This window comes from Sminthopsis crassicaudata, chromosome 1, assembly GCF_048593235.1.
Source record: "Sminthopsis crassicaudata isolate SCR6 chromosome 1, ASM4859323v1, whole genome shotgun sequence".
NCBI lineage: Eukaryota > Metazoa > Chordata > Mammalia > Dasyuromorphia > Dasyuridae > Sminthopsis > Sminthopsis crassicaudata.
Genome location: NC_133617.1, coordinates 254895974 through 254920240, shown reverse-complemented (window position 1 = coordinate 254920240; position 24267 = coordinate 254895974). Strand labels below are relative to the sequence as shown.

Sequence of the window (24267 nt, the reverse complement as noted above, 5' to 3'; positions counted from 1 at the left end):
AGATCCCTTGTCTCCAGGGAGAGTAGGCTTGACCATCTCACCTCCTGAGAGTAATTACAAAACAGTATTCATTCATACACTGATGTGGGAAACTGGAGAATGTGTAGATAATATCCCAGTCACTAACACAGGTAGACAATGTGTGACTTATCAACCAGGAGAAGTAGTGGCATCAGATTTATTGATACAGACTTCTCATAAGCAATCTGGTGATATTTGCCCAGATTCTGACTCCAAGCAACAAAATCCAGGAATATTCTAGACAGCAGCTGTGACAACTGACTGACCTATGCTCACTATCTATATAAATGGCATACCATTAGAAGAATTGATACACACTGGTGCAGATCATACAGTCATTAGAGATGCCAACTGGCCATTGTAAAGGGCCTAGAACCGATCTTCTCTGTGCGGAAGGGAGCCGCCCTAATGTCAGTCAACTCCAGAATGTTGCTCCGGGTTGATTAATAGAGCTACGTGTCGGTGGATGTGTAGAGCTATGAGTCACCTGGCCATAAAAGGAGAAACCCGACTAGGCATTGATAAGGGAGCTGGCCCCGCCCACGATGGGAGGTTTCGGGGAGGGTCCGAGAACCTCTATAAGAGGAATTGCCAGCGGCAACTCGGGGAGACATTTTGGGTGCAGACAATAAAGACCAGTTCTGCTACACGTTGGCTCTCTGTTTGCTTATTCCCTGCTCCTGTCTCCGGAGCGGGGCCGGAGACGTCCGAAGGCTGGTGATAGCGTGAGGCGCGCAGTAAGAAACTTTCAGTTTCCAGTGAAGCTGCAGGGAAGCAGACCCACAACAAGTGGCACCTTGAACAGGGACCTGGGCAGTGTATTCGCTGGAACAAGGAAAGGTAAGTAAAAAGACGCGCTCCTTGATTTTTAGAATCAAGAAGAAGCAAACAGCCTGACTGCTTAGACGCAGTTAGATGAGGCATGGGACAAAAAATAGTTAAAGCCCATATCGAGCCAACAGATTCAGGAGTATATGCTTCATAGCTATATAAACTCCGTAAAAAGAATGGAGTGGATCTTAACTTAAAAGCATGCAGAGCCTGGATAGAAAAAATAGAGCTCTGGTCTGTCTGTGTATGTTTGTCTGCTTTGAATTTTTTGTTCTGTGTTAAAAGTTAGCAAGCTCATAAGAGATAAGAATTCAGCCTCTGTGTTACAGGCTTAGAAAAATAACAGGCTGAATTGTGGAAATTGAAATTCATTCAGAATAGTAATTCTTTCAGAGTGGTTCAAAATGTATTGGTCTTAAAAATTGTTTGTGATTTTAAACTTTTTAACCTGTTGTACCAATTTGTAAGTAAAACAAAAGAAAAAAAAAACTTGACTATTTTAAACTGGTGGGAAAGTTTTCTCTGAAAAGCAGATTTTCAAAGCTAAAAGGGGAGTAATGGCATTACAATCTTATCTGCTTAATACCGCCTGGGAAGCTTCTTACTAGTGGCCTTGAAGCACTCAGGCAGAAGAAAAAAAAAAAAAAAAACTATTTGGTTTGCTTCTGAAACATTGGGTAACTTGTTATCATTATGGGTTATGAATCTTGAAGTTTAAAGTTTAAAAAAAAAAGGTGATTAAAGAAAAGGGACAAGAGAGATTGATTTGCAAAATTAATTAATAGTTTAAATGAAGCATCTAGTCAGAAGAGTTATTGGTTTGGAAGTGTTTAAAGTATGTCAGAGAAAGTTTGAGCAAGTAGGCATTGGGAAGAGAGAAACAGAGAGATGGGACAGGAGAATAGAGGTGATTTAAGAAGGATTTATTAGTGGGAGCAAATGATTTCAAGAAGAAATCAGTGGGGAAAAGAAGGAACTTGTTGGAAAAGGTAGTCATGGAGAGGTGACTGTGAGACGGAACGTATTTTTGCAGGGGTAGAGCAGCAATAGGAAGCTGCAGCTGTTTCTGGTTGAAGAAAGCAAACTGATTTAAAGGGATTCAAAATTCTTCCTTATATCCAATATTTGAAACCAAGGATTTGTTTTTAAGGAAATATGTTATGTCTTTACTTTAACATCTGAAAACTTTACAACTAAACAGGCTTATTGCTCAGACTCCTCCCTTAGGGTTTCAACAGTGCATGAGTTCTAGCTTGGAGACGGGGTCCTGGTTAGGACGTGGAAGGAGGACAAGCTGACCCTGAGCTGGAAAGGACTGTTCCAGATCCAGATACAGCAGTGCTACATAGGAAAGAGAGTGGACTCTGAGGGTGTGGACTTCCCAACTGAATGCAGAGAACAAGCTGAGACAAACATTGAAAAGCAACTGATAAACTGTGCATGTAAAATCTTGATAGAGGTATTGAAACCTCACTATTAGATAAAATATCTATTACTGACACCTCCCCCTCCTACAAAACATCCTCCATCAATCATAAGAGTTCCTAAAACTTGTACCAATAATGAAACTTTTCCTCCTCTGATGAATTGTGTTAGAAAGAAAAGAACCTGGTATGACACTTTATTTGGTGGTGCTGGAACTGGTTTCGGTATAGTTAATTCAATAGACCTTGAGATCTTGGCCAGCAGACTGCGCAGTGCTGGACAAGCTGTTTCTCAGGCTTTGACTGTAAATGCTCAAATAGTTGCCCACGACGATCCTACTCCACCAAAATACATTATAATATCAAGGCCAATTTCTACAGATTTTTGATGATAGTATTATTACTAGTTTGGGTTTTACTGGAAATATTAGTAAATTATTTAAGTGGACCAAATGCTCTTTACAAAATATGTATACCTAGATACAAAAAGAAAATGCTCAGAGATTGTTGCAATGTGGGATTATATGTTTAATTTACCAGAAGCATGGAAAAACAATGACCTGAAAATGCTATGTGTACTTTTTTTTTTGGTGTACTGGAACTATTGTGTATTGTCAAGTTAAGATATGGGCTGTTATGTGTCAATTTCATGTGTTACCTTTTGTCTTACCTGATTACTTTGCTTTACTTCATATATATGGATATCCTAAACAGATCTTAAGTTATGAAGAAACTATTAGAGTCTTATCAGTGCGCATTAAATGAACATCAAATACAGACTCTTATAGCTGCAGGACAACTTATCGAGGCCTCTCATTTAGTAACATCGGATACTAACCACCATTGGTATGATTTCTTATTTAGATCAGGTAGCGCTACCATTTATTTTAATAGTTTAGCCATACCCATATTATTATTATTGTTCTTTCTGTAATTATGTATGTGTAATTGTCATATGTATTGGAAAATGAAATTAATTTACTCTAATTTCACCCCACTAGCCCAGTCCTCTTATTATTTTCGTGATCTTAAGGCCAAATGATTAAGAAATTTAAAATTTCATATTAGGATTATAAGCTCACTCAAATCTAACAGGCCTCAGCTTCCAAATTATGGGAACTTGACCGTTCCATGAACTCTGTATATTTTTGACACTAGATGCTAGGAACTAGCCATTCCTAGAGATGTTTGTGCTCCAGAGAAGAGTGGCTCCCTCTCTGGGCATAGACAATTAATAAAGAACTGTCAAGATACAGACGATACGGAACGAGTCAACTAGTGAAGCCCTTCCGTACCCCGCACCTGCACAGATGTATGTGCCAAACCCTTATATAAATTTTTGGCAAAAATCCTTCTTTGTCTATAGACATGATAAGAAAATTAACTAGAATGAACAGAACCTTAAAAACTATGCTCATTAAACAAAAAGGGGGAATGGGATGCAAGAAAATAACTCAACAAGATATTGATAAAGCTCTCTTCACTATCAATTTTTTGAAATTTGACGATGAGGGATTAACACCGGCCATGAAGGCTTTAGTTGAAAATACCATGGGTAATAAACCAGAAAGAAAATCAATGACAGAAAAATCGGAAAATGATTCCAAAGAATTAAGATTGGAAAAGATAATGTATAAAGATGAGAATAACGTTTGGAAAGGCCCTTACAAAGTTATTGTGAGAGGCAAAGGATTTGTTTGTGTCTCAACAGGGGAAAAGGAGAAAAGATGGATCCCGATCAGAAGGACCAGGTTGGTACGAGAAAAAGAAGACGAATCCATCGGGGCAGAGGAGAAAGGAGGAGAAATGGAAAAAACCGAACCCAACGAGCAAAGAGAAGAGAAGGAAGACGAGAAACTCAAATGCGAATGAATCAAATTGCATGCATGTTGTTAGGATTAAGTAGCCTGATAGGAGGGGTGAAGAGTGAGGAGAGAAATATGATTGCAGATTTGTCTAGTTTTCAAATGGTCACTTGGCATCATCAGCCTATACCATTAGCCACGTTAGGAAATGTTTCCTTTCTGGAAGGTATGGGGGCATACAAAGAATCAAAGGTATGGAAGGAACATTTTAAGAAGCTCACTTTCATTACTCGGGATGTCCCTTTATGCCTGACATATAACTTAAAGATAAGTTCATGCATTATGCTGGAACCTTTTAGAATTAAGCAATCATCCCTCAAAACGAGCGACCTAAATGACTTGACTAGCGAGATGATAGTTGAAATGTTGGCTGTTCCCCACGTGGAACATGAGATAAAAGATGAAGTTGAAAGTCCCCTTCCCCCTTGTACCCTGGTTATGAACTCGCCTTTATTTTCACCTTTGTCCACGGGCGTGTTTCGTAAAGGGCCCTTTTTGCCAGAAGTTAATATCAGCTTTTGGAATGGGGAGACAGATGAGGCACCGGTACTGGTTGCACCAACACCTATAGTGGAAGGGCATATTCAGAATCACCTATGGAAGATAGGTCTGACACTAGCAATTACGAATATTTCAGTTATAATTAATGTTCCTCTACATGAACATCCTACCGAACTGCTGGTGCTGCCGCATAGAGTTTGGAAGAAGGATTTTGGAGAAAGGTTTGGAAGTTTACTAGGGAAAAATACTACCTGCTTTAAACACTCTAGGGTTAATCAGATGCAGACTTGCTTCCCTTTTAAAGGTAGAGTTCAGTCATTTGACGGTACAGCCTTTTTATTATGTTTGATAGCGTCAGTTGAGCGAGTCAATGATACCTAGAGGGCATCCTGCTATGACGCGATTATCACCAATGAAATTGGGGAAAAGACCTTAGCCTTTAACAGCGGGGTTATATTTTTATTGAAGAGTCCCCCTATCACCCCACGCCCTCCTTCGGAGGGTAAGAAACAAGATGGCAAGGGTATGATTCCAATGTATACTCTACACGCGGCTAAGGCACCAACTCATTGGGCTATAACTCCTAATCTTCCCAAATTACGAATGATGACATGGGTTCATGAAAGTATCCCTTTAAAATTGACTGGTAATGGCTCATTCTTGGTAGGCTCACACATTCACCCAGGGTACCCAGAGCGACAACCTCAAATGTTTAAACAAAGTAAAGACAGCCTAACTTTTATGACAACCCACTTGCCACTGTGCATAGTTCTTGAGGGACAAGGGAATGATTGGTGTGCAACCATGAAAAGGCTGAATAGAAGTCATCTGCTACACAGTAATGATGAGTTAAATAATATAAGTACCAGTATGATGGTGCAGATGAAGGAAATACATGGGAAAAATACAATGAATGCTGTGAGACAGCAACGTACTGATTTGCCGAGTTGTATAGACTCAAAGTTGGGTGTAGTTTTTGGACAATTAAGGGAATACAGTACAGGACTAATGAGGAAAAGCATATCTTTGCAAGATGGCACTGTGAACTTGACGTTTTGGGATCGGAATGCCGATTCTCACTCTCAACTAATTGCTCCTGTATTCTATTCTAATCATGTCCTGCAGCCACATCTGTGGAAAGTGGGATTAGTTACAAATAGGATAAAAATGCAGTTACATATATCTAATAATCAGGACAGGGAGTTGACTTTTACCCAATGGCATCGGGTTTTTGGCAACAAGAATTCCACTTGTAGAGGGGGAGTTTTTCCAAATAGTACATTGTGTTATAGCTTTGAAGGACAATTGTGGACTCTGGGTAATGCATTGTTCCTGATATGTTTGAACTCAAACTATAAGATAACCAAAGCAGAAGGGGTTCTTCAAGGACTGTTGAAAAATCTGCACCATAGAGGAAAACGGGAAGGTGGCAGTATGTTTTTATCACTGGCGGCCTTGGCTCTGAGTATCACAGAGGAATTCCAGATAAGAGAACTGAATACACAATTAACTATTGTGGCGGAGAAGCTGCAGAAGTACATGACTGAAAATGACTTGGCCTGGAGACACCAGGAGGCCATAGACTCTATGCTGATTTCTCAAATAACTCAACTGCAATATGTTTCCTTGGAGTTAGTGAAACAACAAGCTTTGTTGTCCCGATATGTGAAACTTACTTGTAGCTTTTTATATTGTGCCTCTTGTATTTTACCTGTGTTATATAATTCCTCTGATTATGCATATCCTGAACGTCTTTTACGTAATGCTTCTATGCAAACGTCTTTACAAAATGAATTAATGGCCCTTGACAAAATTATAAATGGATTGGAGAATGTGACAATTGATTTCAATAAGAAATGGGAGGAATCGACCTCCTCGTTGATGGCATGGTTGAATGGGCTTGACTATCACAATGTAATTCACTGGTTAATTCTCGGGTGTGTTGCCCTAGTCCTTGTACTGTTTATGTTGTGTATTTTGCCTTTGATAATTCGAGCCATACTTTTTGCACTACGTCGGTCTCTGACAGAACTGAAGGCATCTAATGTCTTAAATGCCAAAGGAGATTTGTAATCAATCCCTGATCAATGAGCCTAATGTTGTACATGTATTTTGATATTATCTATTTGTGTTTCGATTTCTGGTGCTCTGAATATTTTCCATTTTGATATTTTCATAATTGATATTCCTGGTGCTCTACCTCCATTTATGTCCTTCCGAGTTGTGATGGCTGTATTAGACCACCCTCTTATTAAACAAAAAGGGGGAATTGTAAAGGGCCTAGAACCGATCTTCTCTGTGCGGAAGGGAGCCGCCCTAATGTCAGTCAACTCCAGAATGTTGCTCCGGGTTGATTAATAGAGCTACGTGTCGGTGGATGTGTAGAGCTATGAGTCACCTGGCCATAAAAGGAGAAACCCGACTAGGCATTGATAAGGGAGCTGGCCCCGCCCACGATGGGAGGTTTCGGGGAGGGTCCGAGAACCTCTATAAGAGGAATTGCCAGCGGCAACTCGGGGAGACATTTTGGGTGCAGACAATAAAGACCAGTTCTGCTACACGTTGGCTCTCTGTTTGCTTATTCCCTGCTCCTGTCTCCGGAGCGGGGCCGGAGACGTCCGAAGGCTGGTGATAGCGTGAGGCGCGCAGTAAGAAACTTTCAGTTTCCAGTGAAGCTGCAGGGAAGCAGACCCACAACACTTCTCCAGCCTGTAGATCCCTTGTCTCCAGGGAGAGTAGGCTTGACCATCTCACCTCCTGAGAGTAATTACAAAACAGTATTCATTCATACACTGATGTGGGAAACTGGAGAATGTGTAGATAATATCCCAGTCACTAACACAGGTAGACAATGTGTGACTTATCAACCAGGAGAAGTAGTGGCATCAGATTTATTGATACAGACTTCTCATAAGCAATCTGGTGATATTTGCCCAGATTCTGACTCCAAGCAACAAAATCCAGGAATATTCTAGACAGCAGCTGTGACAACTGACTGACCTATGCTCACTATCTATATAAATGGCATACCATTAGAAGAATTGATACACACTGGTGCAGATCATACAGTCATTAGAGATGCCAACTGGCCCAGTCAATGGCCAAAGATTAAGGTAGACACCTACATGTCTGGTGTAGGAGTATCAATAGCAGCTGAAGTTAATGCTACCCCTTTAAGATGGGTATTTGAAGGTGAAACAGGAGTTTTTACTCTTTTTATAGCTAAAAAAATCCCCATCAGTCTGTGTGGAAGAGACATTTTACAACAAGTAGGATTAAAAATGAGTACTTCGGTTTTTTAGGCAGGGCTACTGTTAAAGGCCTGCCAACACTTTCAGCTATTCCTATCCAATGGAAAACTGATATACTAGTGTGGATAAAACAGTGGCCCTTAGCTAGCAATAAAATTCAGGCTTATTAGATGCAGAACAGGAGCAAGTTGAAGAAGGACATTTATAATCTTCTCTAAGTCCTTGGAATTCCCCAGTATTTGTTGTAAGAAAGAAATCTGGAAAATGGAAGATGTTTACTGATTTAAGAAAAGTAAGTGAAGAAATGGAAACTAGGGGATCTCTTCAGCCTGGACTTCCATCTCCTACTTAGTTGCCTAGAGAATGGCCTCTTTGGGTTATAAACATTAAGGATTGTTTCTATTCGATCCCTCTAGATAAGGAGGATAAGAAAAGGTTTGCCTTTTCAGTGCCCAGTGTTAGCTGAGACTTATAAAAGATATGAATGGACAGTTTTGCCACAGGGAATGAAAAACAGCCCTACTATGTATGTTGCTGCTGCTCTTACTCCAGTAAGAAAAGCATTTCTAAAAGTAATGTTATTACATTACATGGATGATATATTGGGTTGTGCACCTGAGGAACAAATGTTAGAAGCATGTCTACAAAAGCCCATAGAAACACTAAGGAACTAAAAATCATATAGCTCCAGAAAAAAATTCAAAGACATGCTCCTTTTCAAAATTTAGGATATGATATATCCCAAGGTCCTTACAGTACAAAAACTTTCCTTAAGAACAGAAAAGCTAAACACGTTAAATGACTTTCAGAAATGATAGGAGATATCCAATGGATGCATCCAGTATTAGGCTTGAGTACCTATCAATTGCAATCATATTATATGATATTTTAAGGGGAGACAGTGCTTTAAACTCACCATACCATCTTACAAAAGAAACTCAAGAGGCTTTGAGAGAAGTTGAACTGACTTTATCCAATATGGTTGAAAGAGTACCTTAAAAACCCTTGAAAATATGAGTTTTTGCTACAAAAGAGGCCACAGCAGTCCTTCATCAAGGAGACAGTGTGATAGAGTGGGTGAACCTCCCAGCACAACCAGAACTTACCCAGTGCTTGTGGCTAGAATTTTATTAAATTTTATTATAGACCATTAAGTGAGCGATACAATTATTTGGGATAAGATACACACCTTTTATACTAATGCACAAATTAATGTATGTTATGAAACCATCCCAGAGTGGCAAATTTTATTGACTACAGTTCCAAATCTTACACATGGATCTCCATTAAAGAAAACCAGACTATTACATAATTGGCAATGGATTCTTGAAGAAAAAGTTTCTAAAGTTCCTCTTGAAAGGACCAACTATCTTTACAGATGCATCCAAACATAATACTTGTGCTGCATACTCTTGTGATTTGAATATAAGGAGAGTAGTCAGAATTCCTTTTCAGTCCACTCAGCAGAATGAATTGTATGCAATAATTCTAGCTCTTGCTTATTATACAGGAGATATAAATATAATATCTGATTTCACATATTCAGTAGGTGTGCTATAAGGAATTGCCCCAGCCCAAATAATATTTGTAGCTTCTAATATATATCAGCTTTTTAAGGAACTTCAAGAGCAAGTGACAAAGCATCCAGGTAAGATTTATATCTTGCATGTCCACTCTCATAGTGGACTTCCAGGTCCTATTTTGGATGGTAATTCAAAGGCCAATAGCTTTCTAACCATATTGGCCAATACTCCTTTATTTCAAGATGCCCAGGAATCTCATTTTTAAATCTTATCAGGCTACTCCAGAGTTATGTTTGCCATTTTGAATAATAACAAGAGAGGAAGCTAAGAGTATAGTAAAAGCCTGTACATCTTTCCTTCCTTTCCATATTCCAACACTCTCTTCAGGAAGAAGCCTCATGGTTTGAGACCCAATGAAATTGGCAAATATATGTGATCCGTTATAAATCTTTTGGTCATCTGTCTTTTATCCATGTTGTGGTAGACACATTTTCAAGATTCACTTTTGCAATATCAGCAGCAAAAGAGACAGCCTGAGTGGTCACTGAATTCTTTATACAAGCATTTGCAATTATGGGTATGCCAGAAGTAATAAAAACAGATAATGGACCTGCATATACTTCTGGACATTTTGTACATTTTTGTGCACAGTGTAAGATTCTACACACCACTGGCATACCCTTTTATCCTCAAGGACAGGCAGTAATAGAGAGGAGAAACAGAGACATTAAGATGCTCCTCCAAAAACAAAAGAAAGGGGGAGCTATAGGCAACCCTAGAGAACTTTTAAATTTAGCTCTTTATACTATTAACTTTTTGATTTTTGACCAAGATTCACTGGCTCTGGTAGACAGGTTTTATAACCCATTGGAAGGGCACCGTTCAGTGTGAGCAGCTACATGATCTTCAGAAAATCGCCAGGTAATGTGGAGAGATCCAGAAAGTGATGAATGGAAGGTACCAGATAAGTTAACTGCTTGGGGGAGAGGGTTTGCTTGTATCTCTACATATGGAGAAGGAATGACATGTATGCCAATGAGTTGTGTTCACCTTGTCCATTGGAGAGAGATGGAACAGACCCTTGAAATGAAGGAGAAGACCCAAGAAACATTGGGTAGTTCCATTGCTAATTGTGCCCACCACTGAAAGAGCATTGCAGTTATGGCGTTTGACTCATGGATATCAAAAATTGTTGGACTTCAAAACCCTCAGGAATCATTGGATTCTCTGAGACATGATAAGACTGTTGTAGGACTTGAAAACCCTCAGGAATCATTGGATTTTCTAAGAAATGATAATATTGTTGCAGGACTTCAGAATCTGCAGGAATCATTGGATTTTCTAAGAAATGATAGTATTGTTGCAGGACTTTAAAATTTTGCAGGGATCATTGGATTCCCTGACACATGAAGTAATGGATAATAGATTTGTTTTGTACTATCTCTTGGCTGATGAAGGAGGCATATGTGTGATTGTTGTTTACATACTCTCATTCTAAGACTTCTGGAAATCTTTTGCAACACCATGTTGATTCATATTGTTTGTTATATCACTACTTCCATGTACAATTCATGTTTTTTTACATTCACCTTACATTGGCTGTAGAGAGAGTCATCACTAATAGCCTGTGTTTATTGCTATGCGCTTGTGTAATACCTCCCATGCTGATGGATTTGTGCATACCTGTTTCTAGTAAGACCCTTCAGCCTAGAAACCCACTACTTGAATCCCTACTTCCCTTTGGTATTTTTCATTTCCCTTTCTGAGAAGTCAGGGGGGGCATGATCACCTCCTTTTTGATGTTTTCACCGTGTTCTAAACAAAAGAAAGCAGGAGATGTAAACGGCTGAAACTCTGAATAGGTGCGCTAGAATCAGGCAACTGAGCACTTAAGGCTAATTACCTACTGGACAATAACTCTATCAGAATATGCTTGGAAAAATGGCCCTTCTCACTATTCCCTGCTGGCTCGATCTTTTGGTGTATACAGATAATTGTAGGAGGGATTAAGGAGTGAAGTGGGATGAGCCAGAGTCACTTTGGAAGAGGAGAATGGAGTTTGGTGCAGAGCTTGTGGCAATTTTGTCTATCTTCTTCATTTCTTCCCCTAAAGCCCAAGGACTTTGGCTGATTCTGGGGCATACAGGGAGCTAACCGCGACTTCAAATCCCATTATTTAAATCATTCCTTCAATCAAAGAAATTACTCTGAAATCCAGAGAAGATAATACATCAATTTCTTCAAAATATTACTATATTATCACTGATGAGTTTATCCCATTAGTTCATTATGCTTAACCAGAAAACAACTTCTTGAGGGAAGGAGCAAAAGAGAATGTTGGGATTCTTAAAAATCTCTAAGGGACAGTGGAAAGAGCATTGAATTCAAAAGGAGAGCATATTATTATTTAATTTTTAGCTCTCAAATTTACTGCCTCTAAATGCAGATTGTCCACAAAAAACACAGATAATATTTCATAAGAAGGAAAATGAGGGAATATGCTGAAAATAATTCAGGTCCTCTGTGTCCTGAGTGGAATTGTACACAACTGGCTGGAGCACCTACCAAAGCAGAACAATCTGGTGAAATTTTATAATTTTCTTAAGGCTGGAGAGAAATGCCTGTTAAATTATTGATATCCAAATCCCATGCCTGAGTAGATATGGTTAGTCTTAATAACAAATTAAATCATGGCTTCTTTGGGGAGGCTCCTAAGTTCATCAAACTATTTGTGTAAGTCTGATTAAGACTTGTCTCTTCTCATATGCTTACCTATAGACTATGGGGAGAAAAGGAATTTTTTAAAGGATATTAATGGTTCAAAGTTTAAGTTTCTTATGGAGTTTACTCATACCATTCCTAGAAGCTTGAAAATAATAGAACACTTAAGACAAAGCCCTATTTGTATTTTGCCTAAGGCTACCTCTGCAGGTTCATGTAAGAGTCACAAACTGTGTGCTATTTAAACTACATTATAGAAGGGAAAGTGCTATAGCTTGGATTTTGACAGCTCCATTATTTTGCTTTTTACCTTTCAACTCACCTCAAACATTCCAATTATACACTTAATTCTTTACTAACCTAAACAAAATGATAAAATTTTTAAAATGCCAAAATATAGGTCAAGAGTTTAGGGAAGGAAAAAAAAAATTGTGGTGAGGAAGTTGCATGTAGAACATAGCTCACTTTCTTCTATCATATGAAATAATACATTTCACACATTAATTCACTACATTCTACCTTGGCATTAAAGAAAATCTTGGGATTTCAATCAGAAGAATTTTAAAAGTGAATCAGTTAATGAACATTTATTAAATTCCTACCATGTACCAGACACTGTACTAAGTGTTCCAAAAATATAGAGATAGAGAAGAGTCTCTCAAAGTATATAAAGTACAATTGTAAAATTGTGATAATTGTGGATAAAAGAGGCTGAAAAAATAGAGATAAAAGACACCTGAAAACAATGAAAAAGTCCAGAGGAGGGTATAATAGTGAGGAGATTAAAAAAAATAGTTGCCTAGTCTATTTATTTAGTGCTATACAAATCAGACTCCCAAGAAACTATTTTAATGACCTAGAAAAAAGAACAACAAAATTCATCTGGAAGAACAAAAGATCAAGATTTTCTTTCTTTCTTTCTTTTTTTGTTTACTTTATTATCCTTTTATTATAGCTTTTTATTTACAAGATCTATGCATGGGTAATTTTTCAGCATTGACAATTGCAAAACCTTTTTTTCTTTCCAACTTTTCCCCCCCTTCCCCTCACCCCGATCCCCAGATGGGAGGTTGACCAATACATGTTAAATAGGTTAAAGTATCAATAAAATACAATATATGTGTATGTGTCCAAACATTTATTTTGCTGTAAAAAAAGAATCAGACTTTGAAATATTATACAATTAGCCTGTGAAGGAAATCAAAAATGCAGGTAGACATAAATAGAGGGATTGGGAATTATATGTAGTGGTGCATAGTCATCTCTCAGAGTTCTTTCACTGGGTATAGCTGCTTCAATTCATTACTGCTCTATTGGTGGCCACTTCCATCAGAATTGATCATTGTACAGTATTGCTGTTGAATATAATGATTTCCTGGCCCTGCTCATTTCACTCAGCTGAAGTTCATGTAAGTCTCTCAAGGTCTTTCTGAAATCATCCTGCTAGTTATTTCTTACAGAAAAATAATATTCCATAATATTCACATATCACAATTTCTTCAGCCATTCTCCAATTGATGGGCATCCACTCAGTTTCCAGTTTCTGGCCACTACAAAGAGGGCTGCTACAAACACTCTTGTACATACAGGTACCTTTCCCTTCTTTAAAATCTCTTTGGGATATAAGCCCAGTAATAACTGCTGGATCAAAGGGAATGCACAGTTTGATAACTTTGGGCATAGTTCCAAATTGCTCTCCAGAATGGCTGGATGTATTCACAATTCCACCAACAATGTATCAGTGTTCTTCTTTCCCTGTCATTCTAGCCAATCTTACAGGTGTGTAGTGATATCTCAGAGTTGTCTTAATTTGATTAATAAAGACATGGAGCATCTTTTCATTTCTAGAAAAAGTTTCAATTTCTTTGTCTAAGAATTGTTTGTTCATATCCTTTGACCATTTATCAGTTGGAGAATGGCTTGATTTCTTATAAATTAGAGACAATTCTCTATATATTGGAAATGAGGCTTTTATCAGAACCTTTGACTGTAAAAATTCTTTCAAAGTTTATTGCTTCCCTTCTAATCTTATCTTTGTTTGTAGAAAAACTTTTCAATTTGATATAATCAAAATTTTCTATTTTGTGATCAATAATGATCTGGGTTAAAGATGGCAGCATGGAGGCAGACAGCTGCTTGAGCTCCTCATTTTCTCTCAGAACTTACTTCATGACAAGCCTCAGACTTAATGCTTGACCCAGAAAGAAACCCACAAATAATCACCAACAGAAGACATCCTTGAAAGTCTCCAGAAAAGGTCTGTGTTTGCTCGGGGGAGGGTCAATCAGACTGGGCACAGACTGAAGGCAGGCAAGCCAGAGCGAGACAGGCAACTCACATAGCTCAGACCAGAGGGGGAGGGGTACGATCTCTGCCATTTCTGTGAAAAAGACTTTTTCCCCAGTGTGGATACTCCATCTTGGCAGCAAGCCAGGAGCAGCAGACAGGGTGTAAACACCAGAGGTGAAGATTAAAACCCCGGAAAGCCAGCATCTCTCAGAACCCGGCCACCCCCAACCCCCACCTGGACTGACTCAGTGAGTTCTCAGAGCCTCAGAGGGCAGACTCAGTACAGTCATTGCTGTTCTGTTAGTCGCTCTCTGCTGCCCTATCCCCAGTCTGTAGAGGAAGCCCATTAACACCATCCAGCCCCATCCCCCCCAAAACAGACCTATTGTTTCTCTTGTCATTTTGTTTTCTTCGATTCCTACTCTGACAAAATGAACAAAAAATTCAAAAGGGCTCTAACCATTGACAACTTTTGTATGGAGAGAGAGCAGACTTCAAACACTGAGGAGACTAAAAGCAGACTGTCCCCAGAAGAATCCCCTAAGGGGGATATGAGCTGCTCCTCAATACAAAAGAATCTCATAGAGGAAATCAAAATGGCTCTCACAAGAGAGCTGGAAGAGAAATGGGAAAAGGAAAGGGAAGTTTGGCAAGAAAGCCTGGAGAAGTCATCCCATGCATTCAAAGACATAGTGGATAAAGAAATCAAATCATTGAGAAACAAGATTAGTGAGCTGGAAAAGGTAAACAGCTCCAAGGAAAACAGGATTAGTGAGCTGGAAAAAGAAAACAGCTCTCTAAAAATAAAATGGATAAAATGGAAAAAAATTCCATAGAAGATAAAAACTCAATTGCACAATTACAAAGAGATATAAAAAAAGTGAGTGAAGAAAATACATCATTGAAAATTAGACTGGGGGGGGCGGAGCCAAGATGGCGGAGAAGAAACACACTACTCAGTGAACGTCCTCACTCCCTCACAACCAATTAAATAAATTAAGTCTCAAAATTAGCTCAGGACTGATAGATACCACAAGGACTGGAAGCACGACTTACCAGCTGAAGAGAATCTGGAGTTTCAACAGAGAAGGTCAGTTCTCAGGGGAGGAATAAGAAAGACCAGCACAGACAGTGGGGTAGGGGCACACTGCGCCCATTGCGCTGGGAGGGGCTCTGGGATCAGAGAAGCCACTGAGGTAAAGGAATCTGGCACAGGCTGTTAGCTCTTCTCTGCTAATTATTTAGCAGTTCAGAAGAGAAAGCCAAAATATTTTAAAACTCAGATTAGATTTTCCCCGATCCTGGGGGTGACTCAGTAGACTCGGCACCAGGGGGTGTGGCCTCAGCTACCTCCTGAGAATAGTTAAGAGACTGACAAGTGGGTGGATACGGCCCAAGGCAACACACACTGCCTAGCTTAGCTGGAGGGAGTGGAACTCAGCTCCAGGAAGTCCCAGAGAAGCGGAACCTTTGAACCAGGGACCGCGGTTTCTGGCAGACACTTCCAGTTTGAGCGCAGGGGCTTCTCACGTCACCTGCTGCAGACATCCACTCCCCACCCGGACACATAGGCTGAGCTTCTTGCTGTCTTCACTATTCTACGCCCTCAAAGCACAGCAGTGCTAATCACCTCTGAGGCGCTTCCAGGGAGGGGGTGGGGAACTCTCTCCCAGAGCTCTCTCTTAGCGCGGGCGCAGGGGCCGCTGCATCCATCCGGTCTGGGAGGAAGCTGGTAAAGAAGTAAATAATTTCCTACCCCAGGGACAGACCCCAAAACATTTTTTAAGTATGAGCAAAAAAGCTAGAAAAACTATAGATTCCTTCTATACAGAGAAAGAGCGGGTACCCAACCCCGAGGAAGTTAACAGCAAAGATTCAGAAGATAACAACCTAAAGGGGAACGATTCCTGCCCCCCATCACATAACTCTCTCCTAGAAGAAGCTCTTAAGAAATTGAGGGAGATCGAAGAAAAATGGGGCAAGGAAAGGGAAGTTATGATAGAGAATAACAACGTCCTGAAATTGGAGTTGGAAAAAATAAAGAATTCACAGGAGATGCAGGGTAACAAAATTAGTGAATTAGAAAAGGTTAAAAAAACACAGGAAAGTAGGATTTCTGAATTGGAAAAGATAAAAAAGTCTCAAGAAAATAGAATTTCTGAATTGGAAAAAGAAAATAATTCTCAAAAAAAAAAATTAGGGAAATGGAAAAAAATTCAATAGAGCAAAATAATTCATTTAAAAACGAAATTGGGCATTTACAAAAAGAACTAAAAACTGTGAAAGAAGAAAATAACTCCTTAAAAGTCAGGATGGAACAAATAGAAATGAATGATTCACAGAGAACCCAAGAATCAGTCAAACAAAACAAAAAAAATGAGAAGCTGGAGAACAACGTCAAATACTTACTGGGAAAATCTATAGACCTGGAAAATAGATCTAGGAGAGATAATCTGCGGATTATTGGACTTCCAGAAAACTATGACCAAAAAAAGAGCCTAGATTCTATTTTACAGGAAATTATCAAAGAGAACTGTCCAGAGATAATAGAAACAGAAGGGAAAGTAGATGTGGAAAGAATTCATCGAACTCCTTCTGAAATAGACCCTAAAAAAAGAACACCACGGAATATTGTGGCTAAGCTGCAGAATTACCACACAAAGGAGAAAATCCTGCAAGCAGCTAGAAAAAAACAATTTAAATACCAAGGTGCCACAATAAGGGTCACCCAAGATCTGGCTGCCTCCACATTAAAAGATAGAAGGGCCTGGAACCTGATATTCCGTAAGGCAAAAGATCAAGGACTGCAACCAAGAATGAACTACCCAGCTAAGTTTAGCATCTTTTTCCATGGAAGAAGATGGTCATTCAATGAAACAGAGGAATTCTATATGTTTCTAAGAAAAAAACCAGACTTAAACAAAAAATTTGATCTACATCCACAAGACTGAAGAGAAACAGAAAAAGGTACACAGAACCCTTGAGAACTGTAACTCTGTTGTGGGTATATAAAAAATACTCAAGGATAATTTGATTTTACTGATATAAAAAAAAAAAGGGGGTGTAGTAAAGGGAAGGAGGTCGGTTCAGAAAAAGGGGAAGGAGTGATAAAAAGAGGGAAACTACATCCCAGGAAGAGACATAGAAAATACACCATATCTGAGGGAACTTAGTGAGGGGGAGAATCATTGTGTGAATCTTACTCTCATCAGAAGAGGCTCAAAGAGTAAATAATTAACATATTTGTTTTTCAGAGAATTTTCTCTCACCTCATTAAAAGGGGGGAGAGGAAAAGGGAAAAGGAAAAGGGGAATAAGTGAAGGGACTTGGAGGGAGGGGGGAGGGATCCTAAAAAAAAAAAAAAAAAAAAAGAGGGAGGGTTGCGCGTCACAAGGGGGGTCTGTAAATTAAATATCGGGGAGGGGGATCAGGGGGGTCAAGGGAAAAAAGCATAATCTGGGGATAATACGATGGCAGGAAATACAGAATTAGTAATTTTAACTGTAAATGTAAATGGGATGAACGATCCCATCAAACGGAGACGGATAGTAGATTGGATCAAAAAGCAGAACCCTACAATATGTTGCCTACAGGAAACACACTTAAAGCAGGGAGATACATACAGAGTAAAGGTAAAAGGTTGGAACAGAGCCTATTATGCTTCAGGTAAAGCCAAAAAAGCAGGGGTAGCTATCCTTATCTCAGATCAAGCAAAAGCAGAAGTAGATCTCGTTTAAAAAGATAAGGAAGGAAACTATATCCTGCTGAAAGGTAGCATAAATAATGAAGCCATATCAATACTAAACATATATGCACCAAGTGGTATAGCATCTAACTTTCTAAAGGAAAAGTTAAGAGAACTGCAAGAAGAAATAGACAGTAAAACTATAATAGTGGGAGATCTCAACCTTGCACTCTCAGATTTAGACAAATCAAACCACAAAACAAACAAGAAAGAAATTAAAAAAGTAAATAGAACATTAGAAAAACTAGGTATGATAGACCTTTGGAGAAAACTGAATGGCAATAGGAAGGAATATACTTTCTTCTCAGCAGTTCATGGATCCTATACAAAAATTGACCATATACTAGGACATAAAGATCTCAAAATTAAATGTAGGAAGGCAGAAATAATAAATGCCTTCTTCTCAGATCACAATGCAATAAAAGCTACATTCAGTAAAAAGTTAGGGGTAAATAGACCAAAAAGTAATTGGAAACTGAATAATCTCATCTTAAAGAATGACTGGGTGAAAGAGCAAATTATAGAAACAATTAACAATTTCACCCAAGATAATGATAATGATGAGACATCATATCAAAATCTTTGGGATGCAGCTAAAGCGGTAATAAGGGAAAATTTTATATCTTTAGAGGCTTATTTGAAGAAAATTGAGAAAGAGAAGATTAACGAATTGGGCTTACAACTTAAAAGGCTAGAAAAAGACCAAATTATAAACCCCCAACCAAAAATTAAACTCGAAATACAAAAATTAAAAGGAGAAATCAATAAAATTGAAAGTAAAAAAACTATTGAATTAATAAATAAAACCAAGAGTTGGTTTTATGAAAAAGCCAATAAAATAGATAAACCTTTGGTAAATTTGATCAAAAAAAAGAAAGAGGAAAATCAAATTGATAGTCTTACAAATGAAAAGGGGGATCTTTCCACCAATGAAGAGGAAATTAGAGAAATAATAAGGAGTTACTTCGCCCAACTTTATGCCAATAAATTTGATAACTTAAGTGAAATGGATGACTTCCTCCAAAAATATAGGCTCCCTAGATTAACAGAGGAGGAGATAAATTGCTTAAATAGTCCCATTTCAGAAAAAGAAATAGAACAAGCTATTAATCAACTCCCCAGGAATAAATTCCCAGGGCCAGATGGATTCACATGTGAATTCTACCAAACATTTAAAGAACAATTAGCCCCAATGTTATATAAATTATTTGAAAAAATAGGGGATGAAGGAGTCCTACCAAATTCCTTTTATGACACAGACATGGTACTGATACCTAAACCTGGTAGATCGAAAACTGAGAAAGAAAATTATAGACCAATCTCCTTAATGAATATTGATGCTAAAATCTTAAATAAGATATTAGCAAAAAGACTTCAGAAAATCATCTCCAAGATAATACACTATGATCAAGTAGGATTTATTCCAGGAATGCAGGGCTGGTTTAATATTAGGAAAACTATTAATATAATTGACCATATTAATAATCAAATTAATAAGAACCATATGATCATCTCAATAGATGCAGAAAAAGCATTTGACAAAATCCAACATCCATTCCTACTAAAAACTCTTGAGAGTATAGGAATAAATGGATTATTCCTTAGAATAATCAGGAGTATATATTTAAGACCGTCAGTAAGCATAATATGCAATAGAAATAAACTGCAACCTTTCCCAGTAAGATCAGGAGTGAAACAAGGTTGCCCACTATCACCATTACTATTCAATATAGTACTAGAAACGCTAGCCTCGGCAATAAGAGCCGAGAAAGAGATTCAAGGAATTAGAGTAGGAAATGAGGAAATTAAACTATCACTTTTTGCAGATGACATGATGGTATACTTAGAGAACCCCAAAGACTCTGCTAAAAAGCTACTAGAAATAATTCAAAATTTCAGCAAAGTGGCAGGATACAAAATAAATCCACATAAATCCTCGGCATTTTTATATATCACTAACAAAATGCAACAGCAAGAGATACAAAGAGAAATTCCATTCCAAACAAATGTTGATAGTATAAAATATTTGGGAATCCATCTACCAAAGAAAAGTCAGGAATTATATGAGAAAAATTACAAAACACTTGCCACAAAAATAAAATCAGATTTAAATAATTGGAAAGACATTCAATGCTCTTGGATAGGCCGAGCGAATATAATAAAGATGACAATACTCCCCAAACTAATCTATTTATTTAGTGCTATACCAATCAGACTCCCAAGAAACTATTTTAATGACCTAGAAAAAATAACAACAAAATTCATATGGAAGAATAAAAGGTCAAGAATTGCAAGGGAACTAATGAAAAAAAACTCAGAGGAAGGTGATCTAAGTGTACCTGATCTAAAGCTATATTATATAGCAGCAGTCACCAAAACCATTTGGTATTGGCTAAGAAATAGACCGGTAGATCAGTGGAACAGATTAGATACAAAGGACAAAAAAGGGTACATCTATAGCAATCTAATCTTTGACAAACCCAAAGATTCCAACATTAGGGATAAAAATTCATTATTCGGAAAAAACTGTTGGGAAAACTGGAAATTAGTATGGCAGAAATTAGATATGGATCCACACTTAACACCATATACCAAGATAAGATCAAAATGGGTCCATGATTTAGGCATAAAGAGGGAGATAATAAATAGATTAGAGGAACAGAGGATAATCTACCTCTCAGACTTGTGGAGGAGGAAGGAATTTATGACCAGAGGAGAACTAGAGATCATTATTGATCACAAAATAGAAGATTTTGATTACATCAAACTAAAAAGTTTCTGTACAAATAATACTAATGCAAACAAGATTAGAAGGGAAGTAACAAATTGGGAAAATATTTTTAAAAACAAAGGTTCTGACAAAGGTCTCATTTCCAAAATATATAGAGAACTGACCATAATTTATAAGAAACCAAACCATTCTCCAATTGATAAATGGTCAAAGGATATGAACAGACAATTCTCAGAGGAAGAAATTGAAACTATATCCACTCACATGAAAGAGTGTTCCAAATCACTACTGATCAGAGAAATGCAAATTAAGACCACTCTGAGATACCACTACACACCTGTCAGATTGGCTAAGATGACAGGAACAAATAATGACAAATGTTGGAGGGGATGTGGGGAAATTGGGACACTAATACATTGCTGGTGGAGTTGTGAAAGAATCCAGCCATTCTGGAGAGCAATCTGGAATTATGCCCAAAAAGTTATCAAACTGTGCATACCCTTTGACCCAGCAGCGCTACTACTGGGATTATATCCCAAAGAAATACTAAAGAGCGGAAAGAGACATATATGTGCCAAAATGTTTGTGGCAGCTCTTTTTGTTGTAGCTAGAAACTGGAAGATGAATGGATGTCCATCAGTTGGAGAATGGTTGGGTAAATTGTGGTATATGAAAGTTATGGAATATTATTGCTCAGTAAGAAATGACCAGCAGGAGGAATACAGAGAGGGTTGGAGAGACTTAAATCAACTGATGCTGAGTGAAATGAGCAGAACCAGAAGATCACTGTATACTTCAACAACGATACTGTATGAGGATGTATTCTGATGGAAGTGGAAATCTTCAACATAAAGAAGATCCAACTCACTTCCAGTTGATCAATGATGGACAGAGGTAGATACACCCAGAGAAGAAACACTGGGAGGGGAATGTAAATTGTTAGCACTAATATCTGTCTGCCCAGGTTGCATGTACCTTCGGATTCTAATGTTTATTGTGCAACAAGAAAATGATATTCACACACATGTATTGTACTTAGACTATATAGTAACACATGTAAAATGTATGGTATTGCCTGTCGTCGGGGGGAGGGAATAAGGGAGGGGGGGTAATTTGGAAAAATGCATACAAGGGATAATATTATAAAATATATATATATATATATATAATAAAAAAAAAAAAAAAAAAAAAAAGAAAATTAGACTGGAACAAGTAGAAATGAATGATTCAAGGAGAAACCAAGAGGTAGTCAAGCAAAACCAGAGAAATGAAACAATTGAAAAGAATGTCAAGTACCTTATCAGAAAGACAACAGACCTGGAAAACAGATCCAGGAGAGACAATTTGAGAATAATCGGACTCCCTGAAAAATGTGAGGAAAAAAAGAGCTTGGACACTTTTCGAGGAAATTATCAAAGAGAATTGCCCAGACATTCTGGAAACAGAGGGTAAAATAGACATTGAAAAAATTCATCGATCACCTACTGAAAGGGACCCTAAAATCTAAACGCCAAGAAATATAGTGGCCAAGTTCAAGAACCATCAGACAAAGGAAAATATATTGGAAGCTGCTAGAAAAAAGCAATTCAGATATGGAGGATCCACAATAAGGATAACCCAGGATCTAGCAGCGTCCACATTAAAAGAATGAAGGGCCGGGAACATGATATTCCGAAAGGCTAAGGAACTTGGTATGCAGCCAAGAATAACTTACCCAGCAAGAATGAGCATCGTTTTCCAGGGAAGAAGATGGACATTTAACGAAATAAATGAATTCCATCTATTTTTGATGAAAAAACCAGACCTACATAAAAGGTTTGATCTTCAAATACAGACCTCAAGAGATTTCTAAAAAGGTAAAAAGAAATCTTGAGAACTATACTTCTGCCAAAAAAAATATGTAAAGAACATATGTACAATTTGTCTTAGAAACTAGAGGTGGAAAGGAAATTATATCATAAAAAAGTGTAAAGTGGTGGTACAACATCTCATGAAGAGGCAAAGGTAACCTATTATATCTGAGAGAAAGAAAGGAGGGAGATGAACATAGTTCGTATCAGTACACATATTCGATTTATGGTGAAACTTCTTCCACTTCATTGAAAAGTGAAAGGGAAGGAGTAAACTAAGGGGAAGGGAATACAGAAATTTCGAGGAAAAGGGGCAAAATAAGGGGAGGAACTTTAAAGTGGGGGAGGGATCCTAAAAAGGGAGGGCTGTGAAAAGCAAGTGGTGTTCACCAGTTTAATACTGGGTAGGGGGGTAAGAGGGAAGGAAAGGGGAAAAGCATAAGCAGGGGTTAATAGGATGGCAAGCAATATAGAATTAGTCCTTCTAACCATAAATGTGAATGGGGCAAACTGCCTCATAAAGAGGAAGCTGTTAGCAGACTGGATTAAAAGTCAGAATCCTACTATATGTTGTTTATAGGAAACACACCTGAAACAGGGTGAGACATTCAAACTAAAAGTAAAAGGGTGGAGCAGAATCTATTATGCTTCAGGCAAAACCAAAAAAGCAGGAGTAGCCATCCTCATCTCAGATCAAGCAAAAACAAAAATTGATCTAATTAAAAGAGATAAGGAAGGGCATTATATCCTGCTAAAGGGCAGCATCAATAATGAAGCAGTATCAATATTAAAGATATATGCACCAAGTGGTGCAGCATCTAAATTCTTAAAAGAGAAATTAAGAGAGCTGCAAGAGGAAATAGATAGCAAAACTATAATAGTGGGAGATCTCAACCTTGCACTATCAGAATTAGCTAAATCAAACCACAAAATAAATAAGAAAGAAGTCAAAGAGGTAAATAGAATACTAGAAAAATTTGATATGATAGATCTTTGGTGAAAGCTAAATGGAGACAGAAAGGAGTATACTTTCTTCTCAGCAGTTCATGGAACCTATACAAAAATTGATCATATACTAGGGAATAAAAACCTCAAAATCAAATGCAGTAAGGCAGAAATAGTAAATGCATCCTTTTCAGACCATAATGCAATCAAAATTACGTTTAATAAAAAGCCAAGGGGAAATAGACCAAAGAATAATTGGAAACTAAATAATCTTATACTAAAGAATGATTGGGTAAAACAGCAAATCATAGACATAATTAATAACTTCACATAAGAAAATGACAATAATGAGACATCATACCAAAATGTGTGGGATACAGCCAAAGCAGTAATAAGGGGAAGTTTTTTATCTCTACAGGCCTACTTGCATAAAATAGAGAAAGAGAGGGCCAACGAATTGGGCTTACAACTCAAATTGCTAGAAAAGGAACAAATTAAAAACCCCTAGACAAACACAAAACTTGAAATTCAAAAAATAAAAGGTGAGATTAATAAAATTGAACGTAAAAA

General features: G+C 37.9%; 1 protein-coding gene across 1 annotated transcript; it reads left to right on the top strand.

Moving 5' to 3' along the window:
- The first annotated feature begins 746 nt into the window (after positions 1-746).
- On the top strand, positions 747-5023 carry LOC141549676 (uncharacterized). The gene is made up of 2 exons (XM_074279433.1): positions 747-861; positions 3988-5023. The coding sequence occupies exon 2, from the start codon at positions 4004-4006 to the stop codon at positions 5021-5023; it is 1020 nt and encodes a 339-aa protein (XP_074135534.1). The 5' UTR covers positions 747-861; positions 3988-4003.
- Positions 5024-24267: the final 19244 nt, after the last annotated feature.

Excerpts from the sequence above, each read along its gene's own strand:
- LOC141549676 (XM_074279433.1), top strand. The coding sequence starts at position 4,004 with ATGGATCCCGATCAGAAGGACCAGGTTGGTACGAGAAAAAGAAGACGA.